At 44.6% G+C, this 13,225-nt stretch overlaps 1 protein-coding gene across 1 annotated transcript in view; it reads right to left on the bottom strand.

Moving 5' to 3' along the window:
- BMP7 (bone morphogenetic protein 7) overlaps positions 1 to 4,916 on the bottom strand; it is a 42,007-nt gene extending 37,091 nt beyond the window's left edge. Inside the window, exon 1 of the mRNA XM_021553590.4 lies at positions 4,391 to 4,916. Within this exon, the coding sequence (XP_021409265.2) occupies positions 4,391 to 4,901 (511 nt within the window). The 5' untranslated portion in view covers positions 4,902 to 4,916. The remainder of the gene's footprint in view (positions 1 to 4,390) is intronic.
- Positions 4,917 to 13,225: the final 8,309 nt, after the last annotated feature.

Genomic DNA, 13,225 nt, shown 5'->3' with positions numbered 1-13,225 from the left:
GGCACTTGCTGCATGGTCCTTCTACCTTTACTTCGCTGCGAGCTTTCTGCCTTAGCCAGTGTTACACCACCAAGGGCTGCACAGATCCACACTGCCCAAAACAATTATGGGATGGACCTGCTCAGGCTTGAGAGCTTTTAACAGCATTAGGTGGAAGAGAAAAAGAAAAAAAAAAAGCCGAGGGTTTGGCCTAATGTATGGACAAACCATGTGATCGGGACCAGGCATCCAGGGCTAACTTTTAATCTGCTTTGTTTCAAGTGGGAAATATGTGAAGATCAAATAAGTTCAAATCCAGGTCAAATATCCTTGAAAATCTTTGATTTATACAAGCAGGAAAATGAGGTTTAAAAGGAGTGATTATGAAAGGGTTACTAAAAACACAGCTGTACGCATACTCTTATATCTGAGGCTCTCCAAAGAAAAACTGTGTGACATCTATATTAACCTTTGGCTGTACACCAATGAAGGCCTGTAGTGAGCTGGAATGCAAGGCAGCCCCTTCCAAATTTTAACACAAGCCAGGTTACAGCTGCAAATGCCTGCAGCCCGTGCTCACTTTATAAAGTATTCCCCGAAGGAAATTTTTTAACTGTTATAGAATCTTTTTCTAATACCCTACAGTGTTAAAGCCTGTTATTAAAGGGCAAAGAGATGGTTCTCTATGCCAAACACTTGTCAACAAAAAGGATAGCCAGATGGTATGAAATAAAAGGAAACTTGGGGGCTCTTCAGCTTCTTGATTTATATTAACAAAAGCCACTTTCAAGTGCTCCTTCCAAGAATGACTAATTCCACCCCCCCCTTCTTTTTTGCCAGGATTAAACAACGTTGTTCATTTTATAATCAACCACGAGACAAATTAACAAATTGCATATCACTTGTGCCGACTCTTTTAAAAATATTCTAAGCAAGTCTGTTTACCAAGGCAAGTTTACCAGCATAAGGACAACACAATTATTTTTAGAAGAGAAGGCCTAAGTCATCTAGAGGATGTTTACTCCTCTAGCTGCTGTTTATAAACTTGAAATTAAACTTGTGCAGAAAATGCTTTGCGTTTTTTCAGTTCCTAAGATGGATCCGTTTGTAAACTCTCTTGGACAGGATCTGAAATTAAATTCCAAATGCTAAAATTATAGTAATAAATTTTACAAAATTAGCCAGTAATTAACTGGCTAACTTAGTCAGACCACTGTGGCTAAATTCTCTTTTAATTTACAAATAACTTCATTCTTGACACAATTCATCTTAGCACAGGTGTAAGCTAAGACAAAATGTAGCCTGTAAATTAACTGGTTATAAATCTAAATCTAATTAGTTGTCAGGATTTTACAGTAAGTAAAACTTTACTTAGTACAAAGCTCCCTAAAACGGAGCACCTGTATTCTGATTCCTCCCTACCGATACCCAGAATAAATTTTCTGGACGAAATATACACAGTATCTCCATAGAAATCAACGTGTGTGGGGTTTGTTGTTGGGGTTTTTAATGTGTAGCCCAGTAAATCCTGCAATGTAGTTTTTTAAAAATATTATTCCCTCTAAAGTTGTACAACTAGATGGATGAAGAATATGATTAAGGCAAAAAAAAGGTGCTTTTGTAGATTAGCATTTAGAAGCCTGGAATTACAGTTTTTTATTGACTGAAATTTCAAAATATTATTTCCTTACTCGCTTTTACTTCCTCCACGCTAAAATGAAACTTTATTATGCTGTGACACTTCCTCGTTGTGATGGCTCTGGTATAGTAATAAAAGCCTACCTGTGAAATGCAATGCTCACAGAGTATCTCTTACAAAAGTAGGACACAGTTTACTACAGTCTGCATTTAGGAATTCAGCTCTGCTTAAAAAGGGATCATTGTAGAAAGTCTTCAAAAAAATGCAGTTCTACAATAGATCTTCTAATTTTCCCTGAACGTCATAGAAAACTGTACGTCTCAAAGCAGGTGGTGTGTTTGATTATATACGGAGTGAGTGGCTGCTCTAATTCATTAAAACCTCCATAAACAAGCCTGCCTTTGTCCTATAAAGATGAAAGGGCAATGACTATAATGGGATGAAAGGTGTGCACAGCGATGAAGAAAGCTATTATAGATCTGTGTCCTTTTTAAACTCGTCCTGGCATGCACTGTTGACAAGGGAACAAAACAGCACAGATAAACCTCCAAAATGTGCCTTGCTGGTCGTAATTCCACCTGTCCTTAAAACTATTTGGCTTTGCTTGAGCTCTTACTACTGACAGCAATTAAGTAAAACAATCGTTTAGGATTTTGCATAAAGAACATTCTTGCATTTCTAAGCTGACAACAAAACCTGGCGGGTTGAAATGAAAGGATATATCCACTGCAGTCACCAAACTGCATCAGGATGTCGATTATCAGGGATTATGGCTTACATAGGTGAAACCTGCTGCATACAAAGTTGTCACAGAGGCACAGACGTATCCAAAATGCAACTTTTCATTCACATTTATGGATCGATTACACTCCTTTGTATTCAAAATCATCAGTGGCCTAAATATTAATTCTTTCTTATAACTCTTACATGAGCTGACAAGGAGACTCTTCCTTACATCGGCAATGTGGGACAGGAGCGCTGCAGTTTCACTGGTGATTCAGTAAATTACTACACCTGAGGAGCAGAGCTAAACTCCCTCCCATTATGTACTTACATATGTTTCATAAGGCTCTTTCCTCTCTACTGAAATGGAAAGCAAAGAATGAATTTTGCTATTGTTATTTGAACATCTTTTGTCTTCTGCTCAGGAGTCTCCTTGCACTCAGCGTAGGACCCAAGAACCACAGAGAACAGTGTTAGCAAGGTCACCCTTATCTTTAAATTCAAATATTTGACTGCTATTGGTACTTTTGACTGCTCAAATATTTGATTTTAAATGTATCACTCCTCATCGGCTTAAGTGTCCAGCAGTGACTAGACAAACACTGTAATTCCAAATGGAAAGCACCAGCCCTCATAGAGCACAGCCCCCGGGCCAGATGTAATTCCGAGCTTCCCACTGGGAAGCTTATGGCAGTTAATAAGGAGGCGCAGCTCATGCAAACGAGAGCTCTCCCACAGCGTCCCGTGGCTCCTTATCATGCAAGAATTGTGCCGGGATGGCTACCGTGTCTAATAATTATTAACGTGTGTCACAGAGCCTTTACAGCTGCTGAGCTTTTCAAGTTAGTTCAAGTGCTGGGATTAGAGAGCTGGTGGTTTAGGTGGTGATTTAATCTTTGCTGCCTCTGAAGTTCCAGACAGTGGAAGCGTCCAGAACAGTGACATCCATAAAGGTGCTAATGGATTTACTGGAGATGGGGGTCTGTAATTCCTGGCAGGTTATGTGCTCCTCCTGCACTTCGCGTTTCCCTTTGTTTGGGACAAAGTCAGAGCTGATCTTGTTTTGGAAATACAATTCAGGTTCTGCCTTGAACTTGCAGGCAACCCAATCTGTACGTGTGTGGTTTGAGAGCCGCACATGATGAGGTCTAAAAACGGATCGAGCGAGCCAGGTCTGTAATTATACATTTAAAATAGAACGCGCACCCTGACAATGTTTTACTCAAATCCGGCCAAGTCAGTCCACACGGGTGTGCAATCTACAGTGAGCAAATAGAAATCAGATTGGGTGGGCCGTGGCATCCAATTAGAGAGGCCTAGTGAGGCGCATACAAAGCGTGCCAACTCTCGTATCGTTTGCATAAACCCATCCACATGTGCTTGTGAAAAGAGGCGAGTTAGCGGCATAAACTGGGGTCAACAGGAAAAGCTGAAGGAGTAAATAAGGATTTACTGTGGAATCCCTCCCAAGCCATTAGGAAAACATGTGCGAGCAGCTCAGCCCGAGGGAGCCGGAGCGGGGATGCCGCACGGAGCCGTCCCGGCCATCCGTCCCCGCAGCCCCGGTGCTCCGCATCCCGCAGAGCACCGGTCCGCTGCGGGACCCGTGCGGGACCCGGGCCGTGCTCCTGCCTGCCTTTCGTGGCTTCCTTGGCGGGCTGGGATGTGGAGCAGACCTGCCAATCGTCCCGTTCAACTCCTACCTGCAAATCCCGTTTCTGACGCGCAGCAGCTATCAAAGGGAGCGGGCGACAAAGACCTCAGTGCGGAGCGCGGGGAGAGCTCGTGGCTGTCCGGATGCTGCGAGGGGAAGTCAGAGCGCTCTCCCCGTCGACGCCGCTCAATTACCGCCTGGCCAAGCAGCCACGCTGCTGCCTGCCCTTCCTTGCCCAGGTGGGCTGTCACCCACCTGACCCGCTGGGAAACAGCTCCCAGCCGGGGCCACCTGCGCCACCAGCCCCTGGCCGCCGGGTCGCCGCTCCAGCCTCCCCCTGGTACGGTTCCCCGCCCGGCCGCCCCGGTCCCAGCCCCGCCGGGACCGGCACTCACCCAAGTTGACGAAGCTCATGACCATGTCAGCCTCGGTGAGGAAGTTGCTGTCCTGCAGGCTGGCCAGAGGCGGCCCCTGGGTGCTGAAGATGGGCTTGTAGGGGTACGAGAAGCCCTCGCCGTCCTCGGCGGCGGCCCCCGCCGCCCCCTCCTCCACGGACATGGCATTGTAAAGGTCCAGCATGAACATGGGGGCCGAGTTGTGCTTGCCGTGGAGGTGCGGCCGCGGGCGGTGCGGCAGGCCGAGGATGGAGAGGATCTCCCGCTGCATCTCGCGGCGCTCGGGGCCGCGCAGCCGCCGGTGGATGAAGCTGGAGTGCACCTCGTTGTCCACCGTGAAGTCGGCGAGCACGCAGCGCAGCCAGAGGGCGGGCGCGGCGGCGCCCAGCACCAGCAGCCAGGAGGCGGGCTGCCCGCGCCCCGCCACCGGCATCGCGGCGCGGCGGCGGCTGCGGGGCGGCGCGGCGGGCGCGGGGCTGCCCCGCCGCGGGACGCGCCCCGCCACCGGCATGCGCGGACGGACGGGCGGCCCCGCGCTCAGCCCCCGCGGAGGCGCCGCAGCCCGCTCATGGCCCGAGCGGCGGCAGCGGGGGCTGATCAGCGGCACCGGCCCATGGACGGGGCGGCGGCGGCGGCCCGAGGCGCTTCTCCCGGCGGCGGGAGCGGAGCGCTGTGCCCGCGTCCCGCACGCCGCGGCGGAGCCGTGTGAGCGGCGCGGCTCGGCGGGGAGCGGCGGGAGGGTGGCTCTGGTGGGAGGAGCAGGCAGCAAAGCCCGAGCGCTCTCTCTCGCTCGCCCGCTCCAAAGCGCTCGGGAGAGAAAATCCCTGGAACTGCCTCGAGGAGGGACGGCTGCTCAGGTTGCTTTTCAGGATGTTTGTGGAGGCTCAGCGAGAGGCTGAGCCGGTCCCCAGCGCTTAAATGGAAGTGAACGTCATTAAGGAGAAGACAGCCCAGGAGAGAGGGTGGTTTATGTATAAGGAAGGGGCCCAAACTCCCACAGACTTTATAGATGCGAGTACATCAGCTGTCTGCACAAGCACTTCTTTTTCCTGCCTACTCTTTTTTTTTTTTTCTTAAGAAGTTCAGATTAGAAGAAACTGCCCGTGACAAAACAAACTCCATTAAACAATTTAAAACGTGATGATTATATATTCACCTACATAGACATGTATCTGTGCCTCTGTGCACAGAGCCCCGGGTCACTTTTTCCAGCTGGCGGTGGGGAGAGTTAATGGAGAAGCGTTAGAAATCCGAATGGGGAGATATTCTCTAAGAATGGTAAAACCAGGAACATTTACTTGAAATGTAACTATCAACCTGTGCACACGGGTGGTTTATGCCATTACCCTGCCCCCTTGCCTTCCCCTCTCCTTCTGCTCCTGGTACATGCCATTTTTGGGATACTGCCTTGAAACAGATTGTCAGCTTCTTAAAAGCAATGACTTTTTAAACTCAGTGGGTGCAACATCTACAGTAATGGAACCCTAGTCCCTATTAGCCCAGCTAGATGTCTGCTACAACAGTAATTAATAAAAATAATAATAATATCAGATGACAAATGACCAATGCTTCCCAAATCTTACTTGGAAAGAAGGGGAAGTCAGGATGGTGTATTTGGGTCACTGAATGGAGCCTGAGGTAACCTCAGAAATCATACATATATACAATAAGTTTATGTTGATTTTAATGCCTTGGGCAAAGGAGGAAGAAAAGGGGTGGAGGATAAAGCAGGTCAGTGGTTTTGGAGGATGTTTTTTGATAGATTGTTTCATCTAATATTTTCAGACAAGCAACATCTGGTAGTGTCCAGCACCAGATCCTGCAACTCTTTTGGAAACTAATATTCAGCACTTCTTTTAGTTCTTCATGTTTCAAATCTTGGTGTGAACAGCAGGTAGCCAGTCAAAAAACTGCATGGGAATTGTGGTGAATGATATAATGTGATTGTATGCATGCATGTGTACCTCTTAATAACAGGGAAACTGAGGCATCACATAGAAATTACTCATGGCACTATTGAAATAGTGGTGGAACCAGCATTAAACCCTCAGCTCAGACCTAACACGTGTTTAGGAATGGTTCAAGCTTGGGGAGGATGGAGGGGACAGAGAGGTTGTGGAGCTACATCCACCTTAGGTACCATGAAAGCACTTTCTACACCCACTGGTGCTGCTCAAAAATCCCCCCTGTAGCTGCCTTCCCAGGGCTCCCCACTGATGGAAACACCAGCACCCAGCAGTTGATTTTTGGCTGCCCAGTTAAGATCAAACTCTCCAGCATCTTTTGTACTTCCTGAGGAGCAGCACTAACTTGTTCTTCACCATGCATGCATTTGCTTAAATTTCTTCCTTGCCGAGGGTGTGGTTTCTAGATCAATTTAAACTGATTTAAAGCCAGGCTCCCCCTGAGAAAGATCTTTATTTTCTCATTCCACCCCAGCCTGGACCCTCAGCTGTGCAACCCCACCCCTCTGCAATGCCGGTACCGACTTACACCCAGGTCAGAAAACTGAATGTGTTTTTAAAATATTTTGGTTTTTTAACCATTTGTGTATTTGCTGAATATCAGCTTCTTGCTGAAGATCAGATTCTTGTTCTGACTGGCTCCATGCTGTGGTGGAAGGAGGGAGGCCACAGGAATGCACAGCTGGGGGCAAGGAGAGGGTGTCTGGGTCAGGCTGCTGTAGGAAGGGCAGACGGATGATGTGAGATTTCCCTGCTCTCCCTTTCAGCTGCAGACAACTTGATTTCTCTTCCCTTTTTGTTCCTTGTAGACTGTTTTCCCAGAGTTGTGAGTGTTGGCCTTTCATCAAGCAGCAGTAGGACAAGGAGCCTTGCCTTTGGCATGGATATGAGATGAAAAAGCAAGGATGGAACAGTGGGCTGGAGAGCAGGTGTCTCTGCTGCCTAAATTACTTGTACTGGAATTGCTTGTAGCTCCCATTTAAAAACAGACTAAACTTCAGGTCAATGTTGTGTTCTGAGAGAAAAAAAAGGGAAAACATGGGAGGTTTCTCTGCTCACTCATTAACACCTTAGGTAACTGCTCTGTAGGTGTCACTGGAGAAAGAACAGAGGACAAAAACTAAACCTTGAAACTCTTGATTTGACAAATTTCTTGGAAAAGTGATGTTTGAAACTATTTCCTTCTTGTTTCGTCCAAGTGGTCTGGGTTAGGCCTCATTTAGCTATATTCTGATTTAATGCAGGATATACTCCTAAAAGAGGGGCAATGTTGCAGCTGTAACTTGTGCTTTTACAGGAGCAGATGGGAAAGTTTTCTCTTTTTTACAGTATTTTCTATGATCCTGCTGCTCCCGTACACTTTTTAATAAATGCATGATAGTTGGCAATGGGGGTTCTTAAAAGAGCATAACAAAACCATGGCAGCAGCATGGGATGAGAACGTGAGTTTGTTAAAGAATAACTTTTTGATGTGAAGTCTCTTGCCTTCATCTTGGTTTGGGACACAACAAAGGGCAGCATTTATTCTGCTGGATACAATAAAGGATGATGCAGCTCCAACTGCAGTGGTTCAGCCCTCAGATCTGAGCTTGAATTTCAAATACCTTTCAAACAGAAAGGCAATCCAGTTTGTACCTTTTTTCATGGACAACGTCTTTCTCTTCCCTCCTTTCCTGCCTGCTGTGTAAACCCTATCCTGCTTCCTGTAGGATCAGTTCCACACAGGTTGCTGAAATATTGGCACCTTCATGTCACTGGCTTTTTCCTCCTCCTTCCTGGATCAATTAAGAAACCAGTTTTTCCTCTTAGTCTTCTCTACTTCTTTTGTGTAGCCTCCTCTTCTTGAGAAGGACAGCTGAATGCTTGTGATGAAGTAATCCCTGTTTGTTGGTGCTTGCTGCTTCAGATCATTTCTACAAAACCAGGCTCCCAATGTTTCTGGGGTCCTGCACAAGCCACATTACCAGCTGAGTAACTTTTTGATCTCTGTGAGTTTGAGTGCACGCTCTTACCCAAGTTTAGCACCAAACACTACCATTTTTTTGTTTGTGTGTGGAAGACAGAATATTTGAAAGTGTGTATTTAGGGGATAAATAAAGGGGCTGATTTAGAAACATGAAATGAACAAAAAGGTACAGGTTTTTGCTTGGTGAATTTGTCATCCTCATGTACCCATGTGAGGCATATGCCAAGGGCAGAATTTGGCCATTTGCATTCAGTTTTACCAAACGGGCAGTAAAAAGTGTGGGTTCTGCTCAGAAACTCATTTAATGACTTTTCAAAAATTATACACAAAACATTTTGTCCTCTTTTCTGCCGATTCAGTTTCAAGCTCCTTGTCTTCCTACTTTGATGTCTTCTTTTTAACTTTAACCATGGTTCTTTTCCATTCTGTTTTGCATCTTCTCTCATTTGTCTTGAACAAAGTGCAGCTCCTAAATTACAGCAAACTTTTTTCTCCTTCCAAACAGTCCCACTAAACTAGCATGTGTTTGGGGAATTTTGAGCTGTTTGTCTATGCTCTTTGCATGAAGAACATTAATACAGCAAAAATAATAGCATTATTATTTGTATAAGAATGGATAATTAGGTCACGTATTTTTTTACTCTGTATTGGATTATTCTTATCAAAAGTTTCTAGTAATCTCTCCAGCATTATTACTGAGAACATATTCTCCAACATGCAGTTAATCACATTATGGATAAAGCCGTTATATTTGCTCTAATCCAGGAATTTGAACAGATTTGGGTTGAGCTGTGCTCTGTTGGACAATATTGATCACATTATAATAATGAAGTGTTGATTCTCAATGCTACTGATCAGAGGAGAATCAGAAATGAAATCTGTGTTTTGGGGTGTGAAAAAGGCATTATTACTTCTGAGGATGCCAGTGAAAGCTAAAATAAAATTTTAGGATTTATGAAACGGGGCTATGGCACTGAATTTAATGTTCATCAATGGGGAAAGTGGGCAGAATTCAGTCCTTCAGAGTTCAGCCCTTCACTTCCCAAAACTGGATTGCCACAGGGATTCTTTTGTTGCTGTTTACTTCAGAGAACATTAGAAATAAGTTCATGTTACTGAAACTTTTGCAGTGTTACATTTATCACACATTTATATACAATTTGGATATTGGCATGTGCTCTATTTTCTATATATGTTTATATATTGGTATGAGCATGCATACATACACCAGTGTACTTCAATCATCTCTTTAAACTTTATGTAAGTAATCTATTTCTGCAGATAGATACAGGCATGGGAGTATTGTTTAATGTAGACTCCAATATCGCCAAAGCAGCTCGGAGAAAACTGAATTTAATTTTGTACTATTAAATTATTGTGTGCACACTTGATTTGGTTGACGCTTTTGGCACAAGCCCAGGTATTTCCTGCGTTGGTAACTTTGTAACCTGAACATCTGAGATCTCAGGCTTATATTTGTGAAAAGCTAAGCTGGGCACGAGCTCGGACGTCACTGTTGGGAGCGGATTCGAGTTGTGCTGCAGCGCCTTGGAAATGTGCCTCTGAAAATCTGCTTAGCTGTTACATTTTCTTACAATAAATGGTGATCTTTGCTCCTACAGATATTCAGGATTCTTCTTATTAACATATATTTATGTCTTTTTCGGTTTTCTGCTGTTTTCATTCACTAAAGGCAGAGATGTTTGCTATTGTTTGTAATGAACAAAAAAGCATATAAAACATATGCATTTTTTTCAACGGGAACAAAATAACTGATCCCGACCTGTGAATGCAATGGGATGAATTTGGATGGCTTTCCTTTCTCTCTCCAGGCAGGTGCAGAGTAATACCTCAAAAGAACCATTATTTTGTGCCTTTATTCCAATGTGTACATAAATGCTTGCATAACCCTTGCACAGCTGCTATACAAACTACTCATGCCACAAGTATTAGTAATCCTAACAGGGGAGGTTGCATGGAAAATTGGGGTGTGTATGCTAAACCATATGTACCATGCCCCTGAATCATAAAACTCGTGTTGCTGGAGCAGAGAGATCTTTGGAGACTGCTGGTTTCACAGGTCTGTAGGAAGCAGGATTATATACAACAGCTGCACCCCGCAGCTTCTCTCCTGTTGAGGCTTATCTTGTGCATTTCAACAAGCAGGAAACAGAATTTGGTCCAACATTATCTTATATGGTCTTAGCTCCTACTTTTATTTATATTTCATTTCCATAGGAACAATTATTTTCGCAGTTTATTTTGAATACACATTAGAGCCACTCCAATTGGAAGTTTTGAGCTGCCAATTCCAAGCTGCATGGGGCTGCAGAGACACAATGTGCATTTTTTTTTTTTTTTTTTTTTGTTTCTGGTTCTGCCTCTAAAATAACTTTCTTTATATCTGTGGTGATTTATAGCAGCGTTTCTGAACCAGTCTGGAGGAAGATGGAAGCTGGAGATTCATTTGATTCTCCAAAGCCCTGGCCACAAAAATCCCCTCCCAAGCAGAGCAGGGTAGCAGGGCTTGGCCCCAGTTCTGCAGGGCTGGGGGAAGGTTCCAGCTCCCGGGAGGTTTGCCACATTACAAGTGGCTGCGTGAAGCAATCTCCCAGACCTTTAGCAGCACAAAAACACGAATCGGGAGGATTTTTAAATAATCCGTAGGGGCGGTTTCCTCTGCTGGTGGTGGGAGCAGCTGGAGGTGTGCGTGTTTGCGCCCGGCAGGAGCTGCGGTGGCCGGGCGCGGAGCGCTCGCTGTCACCGCTGTCCCTTTGGTGGAGGGTGCTTCAGCTGCAGGAGTTTATCTTTCCGAGACTGGCACTTCTAAGTTTTCAGTCAGAACAAATGCGCTTCCTAAATGGTGCTCAGCGTGCACTGAGTTGGCTTTGTCAAGTGCATCTTTTCAGCATTCATCCAAAGCCCTTTCTGCAGTTGTCTGAGCCCCATAGGCGAATATATACTGTTAGACTATTAAGATAATTTTTCAGTTAAGACATCGTCAAACTGCAAGCGGGACAATAGAAACAAAACCCCTTTTGTTCTGACTAAACTGTTCCTAATGACCCCCTCTATAAACAGTGGCACCAGCGGAGGTCTCAACAAGGCTCTTCATTGAGCCCCCTTTCAAAAGGACAAGCAGAGCAGAACATGGGGCAGAAACTCTCAGAGTTCCTGCACTCTGCTCCGCTCTGGTGGTCTGACCGCAAGAGAGAATCTGTTGTTTTTGTTGTTCAAGGCACCCAAAAAGCATAATTTAAAAGCATGGATTTCCACAGTTAGCATCCTATAAAGACTACTAAATATTTGGATTGTCGGGAAAGGAGCAGAAGGAAGTTGTTTGTATGTTTGTTTTTTTGTTTATTTAAATCAAGGAGCTATAAAATAGGCTATTTAGAGTTCCATATAAAAATTTAAGTTATTTCCTTGGGGTCAGCTGCTGTCTGTTAAGCTCATGAAAATGTAAAATCCAGAGAAGTGAAGATTTTTACATTCCAGAAAGATCCCCACATTTGTTTTGGGGGTAAAAACCATCTTCATGAATAACATGTTTGTCATAAACAAGGGAAAGGTTTCAGTTGTTTAATGTGTACAGAAATTGAAGTTATGATGATAAACTGAAACCACACAGGACCAAACTCCTGTTCTTCCAGCTGAGTAACTGCAGGATACGTGCAGCTCGGGCAGTGTCCTCACACAGATGAGGGCTATGGAGATTTTGAATCACTTCCTGATTATTCCTGTCCCTATTTCCATGTCCTGAATACATGAGGAGAACAGCATAGGAGACCTCCCACTTCAACAAAAACCTGTTTACAGAGCATCTTACTGTCTGCAATTGGGAAACGATGACAAGTCAGACAGCAAACATCCCTAATTTGGATGGTTTGGGAATTTACACTGGCTACATTTGCAAATAGAAATGCCAGTTTCTTTTGAAAGAATTTGGGGTTTGTGTTTTAATATTGGATTTAATAAGAGTATTTCTAACTTAAAGCATAGGCTACTGCTTTGTTTGAAACAGGGAGAGACTGAGGAAGGAGAAGAGAGAAGAACATCCATTAAGACAAGAAGTACATATTGAGTACAGGCTAAATCATGGAGAAAAGTAAGAATATTCAGAACATCTTAAAAATTCCATAATGTGATGAGGATCTGAGGGCACTCTGACATCTTTAGGAGGAGTTCAGCAATTCATAGCTCTAAGGTTTTAGTTTTTTGGTTAAGCATAGTTCCTACACTCTTCCTTTGTAAAGTGTGGGTTGGAAGGTGTCAGTGTGTCCTGGAAAAAGGAAGGATTTGGTTAAGTCCCAGGATGAAGGTCCAGTGCCCTGTGACAGGATACTGAGAGAAAGAGAAACTCCAAGAAATCTTTAAGAGATTTTCAGTAGAAACAAAAGAATCTTTGTGAAAGATACTGTTAGCAAGTCTAATGGAAGGAATGGGGACGAAAAGCGAATTGAGAGGATTTGCGAGTTGTTTCTAAGCCTTGAGGCAAGAACAAAAAGCTGAGCAGTTGCTGTTTGCTATATTTGGTAGGTATGGAAGAGCACTTTGGCCATCAGGGGAGCTCATAAACTGCAGAGCCTCATTGTCCCCTGGCTGTTGTCGTGCTGGGGGTAGAGAAAATGCTCCTGTCAAAGGACAGCTCTGCCGAGGAGCAGCTGAGTCTTGGCCCTGCCTTTTGTGAAAATTCTGTTTTCACAGCAGCATGAGATCCATGAGCACACAGCCGTGTTTCCACAAATCTGATTTTATTTTCCTCGTTTGTATGCACGTAGGCATGATCCAGAGTGTGGCAGCTCTAGTTTTCAGGATTAAATATGGTAATTGCAATGGGATAGCATGGAAGTACAGGATTCGTTTTGTCATATCTTTTCTCAAAAATACACATTTGAAGACAGT

Source organism: Lonchura striata, chromosome 20, assembly GCF_050655825.1.
Source record: "Lonchura striata isolate lonStrDom1 chromosome 20, ASM5065582v1, whole genome shotgun sequence".
Lineage (NCBI taxonomy): Eukaryota > Metazoa > Chordata > Aves > Passeriformes > Estrildidae > Lonchura > Lonchura striata.
This window is presented reverse-complemented; position numbering and strand designations above follow the sequence as displayed.